At 42.1% G+C, this 17,895-nt stretch overlaps 1 protein-coding gene across 1 annotated transcript in view; it reads left to right on the top strand.

The window, feature by feature from the left end:
• Positions 1–10,175: 10,175 nt before the first annotated feature.
• Positions 10,176–17,895, top strand: part of RSBN1L (round spermatid basic protein 1 like) — a gene marked incomplete at its 5' end in the record, with an annotated part of 43,563 nt that continues 35,843 nt past the window's right edge. The window contains one exon of the mRNA XM_082239588.1: positions 10,176–10,824. Coding sequence (XP_082095714.1) covers positions 10,176–10,824 — 649 coding nt within the window. The remainder of the gene's footprint in view (positions 10,825–17,895) is intronic.

Below are 17,895 nucleotides of genomic sequence, written 5' to 3'. Positions count from 1 at the left end.
TGTGCTATCTCAATATCAACTATAAAAATCATTCAATCATAGTCTGGATTTTTTTAAAGCCACTAAAACGAGCTGTAATAATTTGTCAAAATAATTCCACAAAATATCTAGGGATTCTTATAAAAAACAACTTATTTCAAAACTATCATGTGTAGATAAGGTTTCTTAATGCCAGGTTTTTTGAACTGAAATGCATAGGTCCATGTATACTCCACAAATGGTCATCTCAGGCAATTATAAATATATTGATAGAAAATAAAATAATTGGTATGGATTTTTAAAATGTCATTTTTAATGTTCTCTTTTGTTGATAGTCCCATCAAATGCAATGCAGAAAGTATACATAACATTAGTCTTGACCTTATCTCAAAATGTATACCAAAAAAGGACAAAAAAATTACAATCCATTTCTGTGACTTTTAGATCTTAAAGAGGGACAAATTGAGAAAAATCTTAGGTTATGGAGGAAGAACAAATTTGTAGTCCATGCAGTTGCAGTGCATGTTATTTTCTAGGTCAATTAAGCAAGGAGTTTGAAAGAAAGAAGTTTGGCATGTTGTTTAAAAGAAAACAAGCATTTTCAAATTCTGCCTTTGTGAACAAGCAATGCAAAATTTGCAGTGTTTTGTCACCAAGTGAAGTCATTAGCTCCAGAGACAAATGCACTGTGCATTTTCTCATTATTGGTTCCCATAAGTTGAGATGGATAAATACGTTCATCCACATGTTGTTCATTCTTTGCCTGCAGCACCTCAATTTTTCCCTAGCTATCTCATAAATTTACATTAGACTGCTTACACTGTAATGTGACTGACGTCAGGAAACAGCCAGTTTGCCTTATCCGTGTGACAACAGTGAAAAAGTATAGAATAAACTCAAGACAATATTCTTCATTCTCTGGATCCTACCTATATAACTGCTATGCCCGCTCCCAGTGGCTGCATCCTAACATGTAATGCTGTGACATGGGACAATACATCTAGCCTCCCATCACCCTTGCACACCCTTCATCATATCTCAAAATTAAACATTTTCCAATCTTAGCTATGGTAAGTGAAAACAAGGAACCTTTGTAGACTATTTTTGTGTGATTAACCACAGTTCATCCTGACTCAGTCAACCCAGCATCCTGCAGTAATCCAAAATGGAACCAAGAGCTTACAAATTCTCCACAGGGGCACAGGCTCAGGGAGGGAGAGGGGAGAAAAGAAGACAGGTACGTGCCCAGGAAGAGCTAGGCTTGTTTTTGTAACTCTGAGGAATAGTTGCAGCTGAATCAACCTGTTTTTGGAAACTTGTTCATCAAGTTCACTCTATTATATAGGATGCTGTATCCTTAGCCTACTCATACCTCCAAGTTTGGACTATACTTAAAACAGTATTAATCAGAAATTCTACCTCATTTATTGTAATTCTCAAACTGAGAAGTCTCTCATGAGTCACATTAAAGCACCTTAAACCTGCAACATTTAATAGACAAGCCAAAATACAATTTTTTCTAGTCAGAGATGAACTCTGTGAGCATAGAAAGAGGGGGCAAAATGAATGATATATTACTTACAGTACTTATTTTAAAACAAATAGAAAATGATTGCTTTTAAATGCTTTAACTATCACTGGGCAACAATTTTTTACTTTTTGAATGTTGTCTAGATTTCTACAACTGATTTAGGGTATTTTTGCACTGCTGAATCAGGAAATGGCATCCGTTTCTCTCCATCAGGTCAGGTTTTTGTGCTATGTTGATGTGAAAAAAATCAGATCTTGTGACAAAATCGATTACATTTTTGTGGCATTATCAGCTGATTTTTGTCAACACATATTATCCTAAATATGTTTTTAAGAGAAAAAAATGTTTTTCCAACAACATATATTGATTACCTGATAGAAACATCGATTACTGTAAACTGAATGGTGGGCATTGATAAAGGTAAGTACACGTAAATTGCATGTTGCTTCACCATTTTTCAAACTTCAGGGCTTGAACTTCAGTTTCTTGGAACTCCTGGAATGCTCAGCGGCAGGGAGGTCTCTCTTCAGAGTCTCTCTGTCAGAGAGGAGGTTTTTTTCCTTCAATCTGGATGCCAATAGTTCGGCAGAGTCCTTTGACAAGCTGAGGTCGCGAACTAGATCATTCAACTCCTTTTGGGAAAATGGATGTGGAGCATCATCTTCAAGAACCACTTCTTCATGTCCTTCAACACTGGAGGCATCTTCGTCACTAATGTCAGGAAGTTCTCCGAAGATAGGCACTGGAATTTCATCACAATGAGCTACAGGACGACTTGCTGATTGAAGATCAGGATACTTGAGGCTGTTTCGGTTCTTTCTGTTGATCCCAGTCACATCAACAGCACAGAAGTAGCAGTCAGTGACATGGTTTGTCGGCTCCCTCCAAACCATGGGAAGTTCAGACTCCTCTTGCCATTGGTCCACCCACGTAGAGTCTCGGTGCATGCCTTGCACACCATGTGTGGCGCCCAAGCTTTATCCTGATCACCAAATTTAATACCAAATTAAGAATGGTAAGCACGCCTTATGAAACTTGTGACTGGCTTCCTATTAGGAGCAATGGTGTATTCTCCACATATGTAGCAGAACACATTGGGCTTATTTCTGCACGATCTTCTGGCTGAAGTCATCTCATTCACCCACAAAACAAAAATAGGTGGAGTTTCCTATACTTCGTGGGGCGCCTGCCCCATTAACTTAGTTTTGATCCCCCAACTTTATGCTTTGCCGCACCAATTTATGGAAGATTTCGAGGTTTTATGACTTCAAACTGATCCCTTTTCGACATAATCACCCAGAACTATCGGACCTGAATACTTCTTGTCATTAAAATAATCATTTCCAATCAAAACAATTATTCGACATGGCATTTTACCCCCACCAACTTCTTCTAAAATGCTCCACACAAGCGTACATGTGAACAAAAACGTAAAAAAAGACAAGTGGCCATAGCTCAAAAACTTGACCTGATTGAGCAAAACCAATGTGATTTTTGGATTCAGCGTATCAGATTCGTCCTAAATCAGCTGGAAAAATGCAGACAACAAATCTGTTGTTGACCAGTGATTGTTAAGCAAACTTAGAAGTTCAATTTACTTGATCATTAGGGTATGTGTAAGAGACAAGTTTAATTATAAAGAAACTAGACATTCCACTTTTTTCCTTGTTAAAAAAACAACAAAAAACACTGAGCCATTGGTCTGAAAAAGGTGAGACTAACCACCACTGGCAATCCCCACCCTAAGTTAACTACTAAGTATGTTCGACTTATCCCAAACAAATGAACAATTTGGTGATATGTGAAGACTGCTCCTTTAAATGTTTACCCAGAAATAAATCCCAAAGAGTTTAACGGGATTTATTGCTATGCTGCCTTATTTTCAAATGCAAATGTTTTTGTAGAACAGTACCACATAAAGCTCTGTGAAGTTGTGGGAGGCAATTTTTTTACATTGGATACAGTTGCCATCACAAAACCCACCAATTCAGCTAAGTTGGGCAAAGAGATATGAAGCCTAATAGATGTTCTGCCACTTTCAAAGTGTAGTCAAATTAGCAGCAAAAATCAGTTTAGCTGCCTGTTCTCTTGCCACTTTTATGCTAAACATGGCAGTCAGCTGAGTTTTACTCAGAGAAGAGCCATCAAAATTAATGAACCTAACTCATCATGTTCACTAATTTAAATACAGTGGTGACCCGCAAGACTAATGCCTTGCAAGACGGAAAACCCGCTAGATGAAAGGGTTTTCCGTTTTTGAGCTGCTTCGCAAGACGATTTTCCCTATGGGCTTGCTTTGCAAGACGAAAACGTCTTGCAAGTGTTCTGATTTTTTTCCGCTCCCCCCCTTTTTCTAAGCCGCTAATAGCCTTTTAGCCGCTAATCCGCTAAGCCTTTAATAGCCGCTAATCCGCTAATAGGGTTGCTTCGTAAGACAAAAAAACCGCTAGACGAAGAGACTCAAGGAATGGATTAATTTCGTCTTGCGAGGCACCATTGTATGTCTAGAAGACTACTACCCTTAGTCTTCTACTGTAAGCTTTTTAAAAATAACTATTTAGGGCAGAAATTAGTATAATTTAATCTTAACTGTTCCACTGTCCACTACTGTTCCAATGTGCAGTGATTAAGAACCTGTAGTCTAGCAACATTTGGAGGGCTGCAGGTTTCACAACCTAAACACTACTGGTCCTGCAGAGTGAGAATGTCAAAAAACATTTTAAAGCTTTTAAACTGATTGCAAATACAAGTTTTACTAGGCCTGCTATTTCCTTCTGTAAATCCCCCGCAAAACCACATATAAAGTTTAGCAGGCTTTACTGCTTCATGACACATCTGCAGCATCTGCACCCTTATTCTTTTTATATAAGTTTTATATAAGGAACTATGGAAACCATGAGGATACCACTTACCCAGAAATAGTCATATGGTATTAATACCATAATAATTGTACTAGGGCAGGAAAATCTGAAATAGATTTATACACCCAATACAGATACCATACATTCTGGACTAACCTGGAATATAACTATAATCTCTGCATTCTTTCAGCATAGTGACTGGGAGACATGACTGCAATTCACAGGACAGATTTCTAGTAACCACTAGCCTGTTAAAAATGTGACTATTGCAACAAGGCGGCAACATGGGGGAAATGTAGGAAAAATAGACTAAAGACCAATGATCTTATTCTTTGACTATTTTTTAAAACTACTATTAGTGAATAGACTAATAGCAATTGATGTAATTGAACCACTGACTAATTGAAGTAATTGATAAATATATGAACAAATATAAGAATGGTTCATTAAAGGAAGAACTGTAATGAGGGCCTTCTTGGTGGCTGCTCCCAGACTTTGGAACTCCTATTATTATTATTATTAAATTTTATACCACCCTATACCCGGAGCTCTCAGGGTGGTTCACAGAACAAAATCAAAATATAACACCACAAAATATATAATCAAAATAAAAACAACCTAATAACCCCCCCAAAAAAACCCCAAGTTTTAAAAGGGCTTAGGATTTGTCAATGAAATCAACCAAAGGCATGGTTAAAAAGGAACGTTTTTGCCTGGTGCCTAAAGGTGTATTATGAAGATGCCAGGCGAACTTCCCTGGGGAGAGCATTCCAGACATGGAACCACTGCAGAGAAGGCCCATTTTCCAAACCTCTCAAGGAGGCACGAAAAAGAGTTTCAGAAGTTGATCCCAGGGTTCATATGGAGAGAAGCAGTCCTTGAGCTATTGCAGTCCTGAGCCATTTGGCTTTATAGGTCAAAACCAGCACTTTGAATTGGGCCTGTAAACTAATTGGTAGCCAGTGCAGTCGGACCAGGATCAGTGTAATATGCTCATACTGTCTTGCTCCAGTGAGCAACCTGGCCACTGAATTCTGCACTAGCTGAAGTTTCCAAACCGTCTTCAGAGGCAGCCCTACATATAACGCATTGCAGTAATCTAACCCTGAGGTTACTAGAACATAAGACAACAGTAGTTAGGCTATCCCTATCAAGATATAGGTCTAAACCACTGAGCCTTGGGCTTGCTATCAAAAGGTTGGCGGTTCAAGTCCCCGCAACAGGGTGAGCTCCCATTGCTTGGTTCCAGCTCCTGCCAACCTAGCAGTTCAAAAGCACGCCAAAAGTGGAAGTAGATAAATAGGTACCACTCCGGCAGGAAGGTAAACAGTGTTTCCGTGTACTGCTCTGGTTTTGCCAGAAGTGGCTTAGTCATGCTGGCCCCATGACCCAGAAAAACTATCTGTGGACAAACGTCGGCTCCCTCAGCCTGTAAAGCGAGATGAGTGCCGCAACCCCAGAGTGGTTCGCGACTGGACTTAACTGCCAGAGGTCCCTTTACAAAAATAGCTTAGATGGACCACCAGAGCCTCAAGTGACACCAAAGGATCCAGGAGTACTCCCAAGCTATGAACCTGCTCCTTCAGAGGAAGTGTAACCCCAGCAAGAGCAGGTGATCCCCTGCTTATCTGCTCTATGGAAACACCCACTAACAGTGCCTGAGTCTTATCTGGATTGAGCTTCAGTTTGTTGGCTCTCATCCAGTCCATTACTGAGGCAAGACACTGGCCCTGCACTTCCACTGCCTCACCTGCAGATATAAAGGAGAAATAGAGCTGAGTGCCATCAACATACTGCTGACAACATACTCCAAACCTCTGGATAACCCCACCCAGCAGTTTCATGTAGATGTTAAACAACGTAGGGGATAGGATTGAGCCCTGTGGAACCCCACATTGAAGGTTCAGTGGGGCTGAAAAGCATTCCCTAAGCAACACCCTCTGGGAACAACCATCCAAGTAGGATTGAAACCACTGCAAAGCGGTGTCACCCACCCCTAGTTTGGAGAGTCGCTCCAGAAGGATACCATGGTTGATGGTACTGAAAGCCGCTGAGAGGTCGAGAAGAATTAACAGGGATGTGTTTCCCTTGTCTCTCTCTCTTGACAGAGGTCATCATAGAGGGTGACCACAGCAGAATCTGTGCCAAAACCGGGCCTAAACCCCAACTGAAATGGATCCAGAAAATCAATTTCTTCCAAAAGCACCTGGATCTGGTCTGCTTCCTAGAGAAGCTACACTGGTTTCCTCCTTGCTGATCTTCTGCCAGCAGGTGAAGACTTTCTTGCTTCTATAGGCTTTTCGTAATTGACTCCTTTTCATTAAATGGCCCGTGCCATGCTGTTTTTATTGTAATGTTTTAAACAGGTGTTATATATGTATACAGTTATAATCCTATTAACGTTTAATTGTATTTTAAAGATTGACTTTTCTGTTTTTAGTGATTCTTGTTTTTATATGCAAGTTGCCTTGAGGTTCTTGAAGATGTTGATGTTGATGAAGGTGAGGACGATGCTACACATACTGTATAAAAAATAATAATGACATGTTTAGCCCTGAATGTGGAAATAGCGTAAGATAGATTGGAGTGGGGCTTTTTTGAATGATTTTTTTGGGGAGGGGGGAGAGCCTAGCTTATATATCTGTCCCAAAATTTACAAGTTTTACACTAGACAAGAATGGCAAGAAATTATATCTAAGTTCATCTAGATAGAAAACAGTGAAAATAAATAACAGCAATTGTAGCCTGTAAGGAGGACTGAGAATCCCCATTTAGAAAAGTATTATGAAGCAGAAATTTTGACATGTGTAGTGCTTTGAGGAATACCAATAATATTAGGCCTATGCAGAAGCACAAAGTGCAAACGAGTATTTCATGGAATCAAAGAATTGCAGAATTGGAAGAGATCCATAGGGTCATCTAATCTTAACCCCCTGCTATACAAGAATCTCAATTAAAGCCTCCATGGCAAATGGCCATCCAATTTGGATTCATTTATCGGAGTCTTTGGGAAAATAGAATGGTAAGAGAGAAGGTGAATGGAAAGTGCTGGTTGTGTAACAAAACAAAAGGAGATTCATACATATATGGTGGAAATGATGGAAAGATAGATCATGAATACATCCGAGAGGCACTCATTAAAGATTTCCTCTGACGTACTTCCCACGGACTGAGACAAATGAAACTAGGCAATTATTAGTCCTTCTCTACATTGCTATCAGCAAGAGTCACAAACTTCTCTCATTGCTTTATGCAGCTGTGGAGACCTCATCTATAGAAGTCAGCAGTTTGCCTCAGAAGCCACGACTTGACCTGAGAAATCAGCATTTCATTGTCTGGAAAAAGCTTGCCCTTCCAAAATAACTTCATGGCCTCTCGATTTTGATGGCCTTCTGCAATTTCTGCAGCAGTGAAGTGTAGTATGTCCAGTAACTGTTATACCCTTTCCAGGAAATCTATCATCACTACTCCGCGCTGGTCCCATACTGATCTTGACATCTGCAGCTAGTAGGCAAACAGTTATGCAGGGATCCTCCAAAGCGGCAGCCTCCACTTGCTGGATGGTGTCTTCATCAATGGTGGACTGTGGTTGCCCAGGAATGGGAGCTGTTTCCACTGAAGTCCTGCCACACTTGAACTGACGTCATACGATGGGGCATCCTCCCCATAAGTCCCTTTCATCTCATCGAACGTCTCCTGTGATGTGCGCCCTTTCAAGTACAGGAACCTGATAACCGCTCTGCGTTTGACTGGTTCCATTATCAGACGCTACTCCACATTAGCATTTGTAGCACAGAAACTGTTAGGAGTTCAGAGCTACAAATTACCACATTACCTATGGAGAGGTGTATACATGTATACACATGCAATTTAATCCTCCTACGATAACTGGAAGTGGGTCAAGGGAAATCTTTAATGAGCGACATTTGTACATAGAAACTTTATTTGCATTAGCCACTATCCAGAGCAAGAAAGCTAGATTATTTTCAGGTATGGCAATGTTATATTTAAGCATTATTTAATAAAGGTCCCCCAAGTATACTATATTTGATCTTATTCTTAACTTTTAAAATAGCATTTGTGTAGGACGAACTTCAGGTTTTTTTTAGAGTTTTAAAAGTGTTCACACACACACAAGTACATAATTATGCATACTGTAACTGTACACCAGCATTATAAGGAGGAAAAATGATTTCCGCTTGAGGTGGTCACAGGGCAAGAATATATCACCTCATCAACTATTTAACCAGAGTTATTGCAAGAACAGAGGGAGGCATCATCAAACCTTTATTGCATTAGCATACAGCCATAGCAAAATAAGACAATACAAAAATGCTAGAGACAAGCAACCAAGCAAAATTTCAAGGCGATATTGCTGGCGTAATGACATTTAAATTACCCTAAGACAATAATGCAAAGATTTAGTTGCCAGTGCCAGAAATCTAATATGCGGATATATATAAAGCATAAGAGGGAGGCAATTAATCCACTTTTAACTATCTTCAGTCTATGGCTGCTGCACAAAATTTACAACATAACCTTCCGCATGTTTACTCAAAAGCAAAGCCCGCGGTGTTCAACCGGGTTTGTCTCCAGGCAAGTGTCCTTGCTGGTGGCCCTGCAGTGGAAACCTCTGCCCATCTCACCTGCCCCCTTCCTCTTCAGCATCAGTCCCTCTCCCACCTCCCTGCCATGCCTTCCTCACAGAGTCCTTGTGTTATTGGACCACAACGCCCATCCCTGCTTACCTACCCCTGGCTGGGGCACGTGGGCGTTGAAATCCCAACAAAATGCGGGAGACCACGGGTCCCCCACTCCTGCCTTGCGGGGCTGTTGTCAGGATCGCAGCCAGGCAGCGCGCATGAAACGCTTTAACCCCCTGAAAGCACTATGTCTAGGCTTTAAGTCAGGCCGCCTCCTCAGAAACAAGTCCCCCGCCCTGAGTTTAGGAGGCCTTAACTGCAACCTACTGCTATAGAGCTCTCAAAAATAATGATGTACACACGCCTCTGTATATCTCTGGAAATAAAAACATACTGTTCTCGGACGACGACGACGACACCGTTATGGTTTTTGTACACGGGCACCATCTTAGGAGGGGTAATTCTCTCGTGTGAGGGAGAGGGAAGGAAAGCGGGGAGGGAGAGATGCCTCTTCTAAGATGGCTGCCGCCCTCAGCGCCGCACGCTCAGCCCTCAGAAGCCCCGTTCAAGAGGCGAGAGCGCGGCCCGATTAAGCGCAAACGCCTGTCTTTGGCGACCGAAAGCCGTCTCGCCTGCAACCCTCGGCTGAACGTTACCCGTTTCTGAAGGGCAACGTGGGAAGAGCCGCGCTCCGCCACCCGAGCAACGCAGCCGCCCAGCCGCCGCGGAGGAAGGGAAATCTAACCCGCCGCAGAGATGGAAGACGCAAACGCCGCCTCCGCCGCCCTTTCCCAGGTGGCCGGTCGCCTCTCCAGCTTCGCCGCCGCCTCTCGCTGCCCCTAAACCACCTGAAGTAACGCGCGGAATCCGCGACAAGCTCCGACTCGCCCGGCCTCCCCTTTCTAACTGCGCCACTCGCGGCGGCAGCCGCTGCTGCTGCTGCGGGAAAGCGACCAGGCGGGCCGCAGCGGCCCGAGTTCAAACCCCGCTCGGCGATTGGCGGCTTTCTTTGTCCGTCCAATCCTGGCGCCGCTTCCATTGGGAGGGGAGCGTGGCGCTCGCGGGCCGTGAGCCCGCCCCCTCTCTCTCCCCTCCTCCCTCTACCGCCCGGGCTCTCTCAAGCGACGAGCGCCGTGAGGTAAATACAAGCAGCATCTCAAAATGGCGGCGCCACCGAGTCCCGGACGAGGCGCGGTGGTAGCGCCACAGCCGGAGCCCTTCTCCTCGAACTTGGCGGCAGAGAGCAGGGCCTCTCCGCGCGGCTTCCCGTCAGCTGCCAAGCGCATGAAGGGAGCAGAAGAGCGGACGCTCAAGGGGCCTAAGCGCGTTAACGGCGAGGGCGGCGGCGGCAGTAATAGGCAGCAGCAACAGCCTCCGCCGCCGCCGCCGCCGCCGCCGCACATACCAGGGGCGCCAACCCCGGTCGGACACGGAAGCCCCGCCGTGTGGAGTTTCACGGCGTTCTCTTCGGGCGGCGGCGGCGGCGGCGGGAGCGCGGCGAGCGGCGGCGGGTCTTTCGTTTTCCCGCCTCAGCTGCCCCACAAGTTGCTGCCGCCTCCGCCCTCCCACCGCTGCCTGGCCTCGGGCGCCGACGGAGGCGGCAGCAAGACCAAGAGGCCCAAGGAAAAGCGGGACAAGGAGAAGAGGAAACTGGGGGCCCTGCCGGGGTCGTCGATGGTGGCGGCGGCGGCGGCGGCAGCAGGAGGCGGCGGCGGTGGCCCGAGCGCGGCTGGCCGGGAGGAGAACGGCGACGTGAAAGCGCTGCTGCTGCGGCAACAGCAGCAGCACCGCCACCGCCACAGCCAGGAAGGTGAGCGGAGTGTGAGCCGGGGGAGGCAGCCGGCAGGCCCGGGGGTGCGGGGAGACGTCGAGAGCGGGGCGGGAGGAGCGGCGGCGGCGGCGGCGGGGAAACGGCCTACCCGCCGCGCCGACTCGGGGCTCCCAGGAAAGCAGCCGCGTTCAGGAGGGAGAAGGAGGAGGAAATGGTTGCTCTCTTCGGCGAGCCTGACACCGGAATGGCTGACTCGGCGGCACATGGAGCGAACACGTTGGCTCGCCGCTTGGCCGCGTGTCTCCGGCGGGGGTGGGTGGGTGCCCTTCGCCCTGTCTTATCGGGGCTACACCTGGGGGTGGTTTGAGGCTGGTGGGCTCCGTCGGCGGGGGGTCTGTCGTGCTGCTGGTGGCGGGTACCTTTTGCAGGGAAAGCGGCAACGGCAGCGCTGTCTGGCGGCTCCTGTCAAAAAGGGGGTGTGGAAACGGCCACTGCCGTGGGTGGAAGCTGCCAGAGGCCTTAGGTTTTCAGACCTATTAGGGAAATAAGGGTGCCTTGTAGCTGGCGGCAAAGAGTCAGATGGGCATCTTAACAATGAAATGCCGTTTTATGGTTCAGATTAAATTTTGATTATGAGTATATACATTAATGTCTCGTTGAAAGCCTGCATTTATTAAGTGGGTTAATATTGATAGCTCATGCCCTGTGGTAGGAACGCCAAGCGTATTACAGCAGTGTAAGTGTTTTGAATGTTCAAAATGATGTGCTGAGTTCAAAATGTTGTTTTTCATTTTAAAACTAGAAATGGCTGACTTGTATTTTGCAGCATATACGGTTTCAGCCATAATGCAGTCACCTAATGATTATGGAAACTGTAAAAGTGCTGTAAACTTGAGCGCAACTTCGCCTGCTTTTAAAATCCCAATGGGATGATCATATAAAAGCTGTTTGATATCCTATCTAATATCAATATGTCTTTGAGCTGGATAGGATGCAGCTAGCCCAGTTTTGTGCTTATTTATGGGGAAGTAAACTGCACTTGTTCCCAAACAATTTAACTGTCTAACTGACCTTGCCCAGTTGCAGCATTATTAGACTCCACTTGGTACTGATGCAGCTGAGAAGTCTGGCTCTTTACTTCAGTATAGGGAACTTAGGCAGCTTGGCTAAATCTATATAACTGAACCAGCATAGGCTTGCATAAATTTCAGGTGCAAAGAAATGGGGTGTGGTAGGATCAGTGTTAGTTGGCGGGATTAGCTCCTTGACTTGCACTTCTGGAAATCTGCAAGCCAATAACAAGAGTGATGTCAAGGGGGACCACCATAATATAGCTTAAGAACAAACATGCATATTCTCTTCCATGCATGCAGCTGGCAAGAATACTAAATGCACCCCACAACCACACACAATTATTGCTTAATAGAATAGCAAATGAACAGACTGATACATTTGTTGCCAACAGGAGTTTAGTAGTATCCATCTTAGCTGGTGTATAGAAATGGACTCCTTTTTTCAGAAGTGCAGGCAACAGAATTTAACATGTTGGAACAGGGATGGGGAATGTTTGGCCTGCAGGACTCTCTGTCTGGCCCTCAGAACTCTCCACAGACCACATCCTTTATTAACCCTGTTTTTTACTCCCAAGAGTTTTTTCATGGCCGAAACATGTCATTGAGCTCTGATAATTCGCCTTGCTTGCCTGGGTGGAGAATAAAGAGGAGTGTGTGTAGAAACTAGCATACTATAGAAAGGCAAAAATTACATTTGTTGCTTTGCCCACTTTCACCTCTGCTACAGTGCATGTTGCTTGGAAGAGAAGTTTCCCCACCTCTGTCTTAGCAAGCCTTAACTGTAGTGCTGCAGGGACTATGTTCCAGAACAGTGCTAAGTCGATATGGATACATTTTAGAGATGAATAGTTCGTGGTGGTTAACATTGCAAAGTTGCATTTTGCAGCTCACCCGTTGATTCAAGAGGACAGTATTGATCTATGAAATTTCTGGATTACACTAAAAGGAGATTTACAGTGTTGAGTAAAAAATATTTACTCAGAAATAAGTCTCACTGAGTCTAGGGTTTACTGTCAGATATACATTTGATTGCAGCCTTCGATTCGTCAGTTCATTGAAAAATAATCATTGTGGAATGCTGAGGTTCACTTGTGTCCTTAAATATTAATCCAATTTTTTTGTCAAATGAGATGTTCCTATTGATCTTTTTGTAAGGAACGGCACTACATTGGTCTTAGTTGTTGTTTAGTGGCAGAATATCTATCACAGATAAAGGCTACATAGAGTGGGGGAGAAATACTTGACGACCTGACTAAATGTGATGAGGCTGCCACGTGTCTGCCCTCTTCACGTATAAGGTGTGGGTGTGGAGTTTGTTTATATAAAATGAAGCTCAAGGGTGAGTGGAGTGAAACTATCCACTTTTCAGCTTGTCTTGTTATGCTCTGATATCTGGAGCAATTTTTTTAAGCCCATCTCTGATCCTGGGTGGGAAGCCAAGTTGGGGACAAAATTCAGTAAACCAGTGAAGCACAGTAAAGTAAACCAGGAAATACTTCAGTTCTCCTCACCTGTATGCTCCTTTCATGTAAAAAACAAAAAGGCACCACCACCAGCATTCTGCAACTTCATGTGTGAACTGGGCAAACGTGTATAAAAGCCATATGGCTGCCCTATCACATGTAACTTCAGTTGTAAAACCATGTACGTAGATTCTTGTCCTTTTCAAACAGTGCTTAACTTTACATTTGCTTTCAATGCACAGCAGTAAACCTTGCACTTCTTTTAACTTACCCAGAATGCTTCTATCTTTAAGTCTATAGGTATCACATTTTTCTTTTAATGATTGTACAAGAGCAATTTTGAGGCACATCACAGGTTATTCACGTTTGTAGTGTGAATATGTATTATATCCAGGTAAACATAGCAAAATTTCTGTAAACTGGAAAATAATTGATTTACTTTATTCCATCTGTCATGCTTTTGGTGTACAACAGATGGAAAAAAAAACTCTAGACATTCAGTCTAGTAAAAATAATAATACATGACTGGTCTTCTAATCACACCAGTATGAAGAATGCTTTCCTAATATTTCTAATTAATGTTGTATTCCACTTAGAGCTTTTGTAACCCATAGATTGTTGTTAGCATGGTGTGTCAGATAGTGTTGAACTTGGATTGGCTAGAAGCAGGTTCAGCCATGTAGTTTACTAGGTGACCTTGGGCCAGTTGTTATCTCTCAGCCTAACCTATCTTATAAAGTTACAAGAAAGTAAAAAGTGTTTGTGTGAATGGAGAGAAGGGAAGGGAAACTATGTATTCCACACTAAAGTGTTTCATAGACTCATACAATTGTAGAGTTGAATGGTATCCCGAGAGTCATTTAGTCTAACCTCCTTTTTAGAGGAAATGTGGAATAAAATGTAATAAATTGTAGATATATTTGGCTTTTCAGAGTAGTAGCAAACTTTCTGAAAGATGCTTGTTTCTTATGGTAGTGACAGCTGACCAAACAACCTGGATAGTCTTATGCATCTCTGAATATGAAGTACAGTCCAGGCGATTAGTGTGTCAAGAGTACAGTGGTGCCCCGCAAGACGAATGCCTCGCAAGACGGAAAACCCGCTAGACAAAAGGGTTTTCCGTTTTGGAGGTGCTTCGCAAAACGAATTTCCTATGGGCTTGCTTCGCAAGACGAAAATGTCTTGCGAGTTCCTGCGGGGTTTTTTTCCTCCCCCCCCTTTTTCCCAAGCTGCTAAGCCGCTTATCAGCTGATCCGCTAAGCCTCTAAACCGCTTATCAGCTGATCCGCTAAGCCGCTTATCAGCTGATCCGCTAAGCCGCTAAAAGCGCTAAGCCACTAATGGGCTTGCTTCGCAAGACGAAGAGACTCGCGGAACGGATTCTTTTCTTCTTGCGAGGCACCACTGTAATTTATCCAGGCCTCCTTTTCCTTTCACAGGGATTTCATCACTTGATTTCCCAGTGTTGGAGCACTAATGCATGTTTAAATGGTATTATAAAAGTGCTTTGTACTAGGGAGTGTTTCTGGAGTATGGAAAATGACCCGGCCTCTAGTAAGAACCCATTTGTGCCTGAGAGTACCACATCAGAAACCCAAGCTCTAGAACAGTGCAGGGGTTCTGTTGCTGCAGAAGCACTTGTAGTCTAACTTTTCCTTGCTTGTACAGCAGACGAAAACTTCTGGTGTCGTTGAAAGGAAGGAAGAGGGAGATTCTCTGTGGCTCCACCAATTAGTCTCTTGTTTGACTTCTTGGAAAACTCCTAACTGCTAAAGTGCCTTCTCGTATAGAAATCTCCATCTGCTTGTGTCTGACCAGGTTCAACACCAATGCTTCCAAAGGAGGTGTGAAAATATTGCTTCAAAAGCTAAACTTTAAATTACTAGGCATTGATGAATTGATTTTATAACACTTCAGAATCCTTTTCAATAAAAGGGTTAGCTGTTATAGAGCTTTTCTAATACAGAAGCAAAGAAACATAACTAAACTCTACACAATTGGGAAATGCAGAGTACAGCTAATCTTAATCTGAATAGCTGTAACGTTTCCCCCTCTCCTTGACACATGAATATAAAAAAAGAGGTAGATGTTGTCAGAGAATTGTTGTTTTCATGTTGTGTCTCATAGACTGCAATTTAAGGTGTCATGGCTGTCAATCTAAGCCAAGGTGTATCTGAACAATTATATATTCTGTACTACTTAAACTGTAAATCCTCTGAATATATTTGTTGGATTCAATTCTTTTGGTTACTAGAGAGCTAACATGCACAGAAATGCTTTCCATGTTTGAGAGGCAGGATCCTGGTTCCTGCATTTTTACTTATTTGAGAAGGAGGGGTAAGGGGTTGGGTTGCTCAGTGTCTCTGCACAGTAGTTTAATGTCCACGTCTCAACCCACACTGAACTAATGTCCTGAAGTTGGGTGAACATATGAGTGTGAGCTATGAAAACAAAAGGTTTCCAAAGCTTGAGGAGTTGCCCTGTTGTTGCCCAGGGAACAAGAAAATCATTTCTTGTAGGGCCTTATTTATATATTTAATTTTAGCATGAGTCTATGTTTATTTAAAAATGTTGTGTGGTCACTGATGGGATAGTTTTGACATTTACAGAACTCGTTTAAAAGTCAAGTCTGTATCTGTCACAGAGATCATGAATTTAGAACGATCTAATTATGTTAATGCGTTCATGGTGAAATGGCTAGGATAGAGCTTTCTGTTTTCAAGATATGACTAAACTCATTGTCCTAGCCCTTTGTTTAAATGATTTAATCATTACTTGTTTTAGTTGTAAGTTAATGTTTTATTTTTACTATTCAGCTAAATAACATGGGCAATTTCTAATAAACATTCAAACAAATAAATACAAAACAGGATCACAAAGTTATAGAAAAGAAGAGAACCAAATTTAATACAACATTTATATTATAGTAGAAAATAAAATCAATGTGACAGTACTTTTTAATTAAAAAAGTGCAAAACTTTTGAAGCAGTTGCTTAGACATTTGAAATGGCTCACAGAGCCAGAATTTATTTTTACTTTATTATCTTGTCTTTCTGCTCTTACACCAGCAGATTCCTTTTCAGTATCTGCAATGCTTAAACTATTCAAGTGAATTTGGTTTTAGTGCTGATGACAAATTTCTGGACTGAGACTCAGAAACATCCTGTACCTAAATTCTTAAGAGCGTTTCCACCTTTTTTCTGATTAACTATTCTGCCCCATCCTTGTTTGGTGGACCTTCAGATTTTAGTGAAAAAGCCAATCAGATTCTGAAAGTTGTGCTACAACAAGATACATAAATCCATACAGAAAATGTTACTGCTTATTCTTACCAGAACAGTAAATATATATTTACATGTTATTATTTTCAGATTTCACTTGGAATGTCTTGAATATTGTGTTTTGAACTGATGTAGATCAAAATGATATTTGCCAAAATGACAGTACTGAACTTGTGCAAAATGAAACTAATCCTCTTTGCACTTAACTGGTAGTAAATGCTTTGAACACAATGGGACTTACTTATGAGTAAGTTAAATACAGTAATGAGAAAAGTCAGAATTGCAATATGCAAGATAAAGAATGGATATGAATTTTCTGTTATGAAGCAACAAATTTGATCAGCACAGACTTAAATGAAAACTTAGTGTAGGTGGTATTTAACTTCACATACACCTAGTACTATTTATTCAAATATGTTGGACAGTCTTCTCATGATAATTTTTTAACACAGCTTTTTTAAAGATGCATGAAAAGAGATTTTGTCTAATAGACAGTACCCCCTTAATTTGGTTTAACTTTGGATTCTGGAAAAGTTTTACTAGGTTTTCTAAAAGAGTAAGTAGAACAGGTATATTTACAATTAATCATTCGGTTATTGGTAGCTTACACTTTTAGAAATAGTTGTTGCTAATTGTACGAAAACATGCATTACACAAATCTGGGTGGTTTAAGAAGATTTGGGAAATAGTTAATTTTGTTAAACATATTTTCCAAAAAGTTATTTTAGATCTTATATCAAGAGGTTCATAGAAAGATTATCTTTGTTTATTGAATAATAAATTTATTAATGATTTGCAACTGTATAGTGTTATAATTTATCCATTTTTTTACAGATTATGTCTGTTAAGCTTTTAAATCCTGTATATGTGGTTTTTCTTTTCTTTTGTTTTCATATTATGTTAAATTTCATAAATACAGGAAAAATGGACGTAATATTTCTAGTTCTTGAAAAATAGTTTACAAACACTGAACAAATATTTCATTTTCTCTGTCACTCTGTGCTTTGTTTCCAAAAATTTTGATACTCAAAATATCAGTTCTCAGTCTTATTTGTTCTAAAAATATCTTAATGTGTGTGTGTGGGGGGGAATGGTTCTGGCTTTGCTATTTTATGACTTTATTCTTACAACACTAGTCCACATTGATGCATATGATACATAGTCAGAACATGTTTTGTTTACCTGGCTTTTAAGAGGGCACACTTCCATTAATAACACACAATGAAACATTTCAAATTAACATAAATGATAGTTTACATAAGGAACCTACTAATTCTTTTAGTGAAGATGTTG

This window comes from Podarcis vaucheri (genome assembly GCF_965113315.1).
Source record: "Podarcis vaucheri genome assembly, chromosome: 10".
Taxonomy (NCBI): Eukaryota; Metazoa; Chordata; class Lepidosauria; order Squamata; family Lacertidae; genus Podarcis; species Podarcis vaucheri.
Note: the sequence above shows the minus strand (reverse complement) of the source record. Positions and strands in the feature narration are given on the sequence as shown.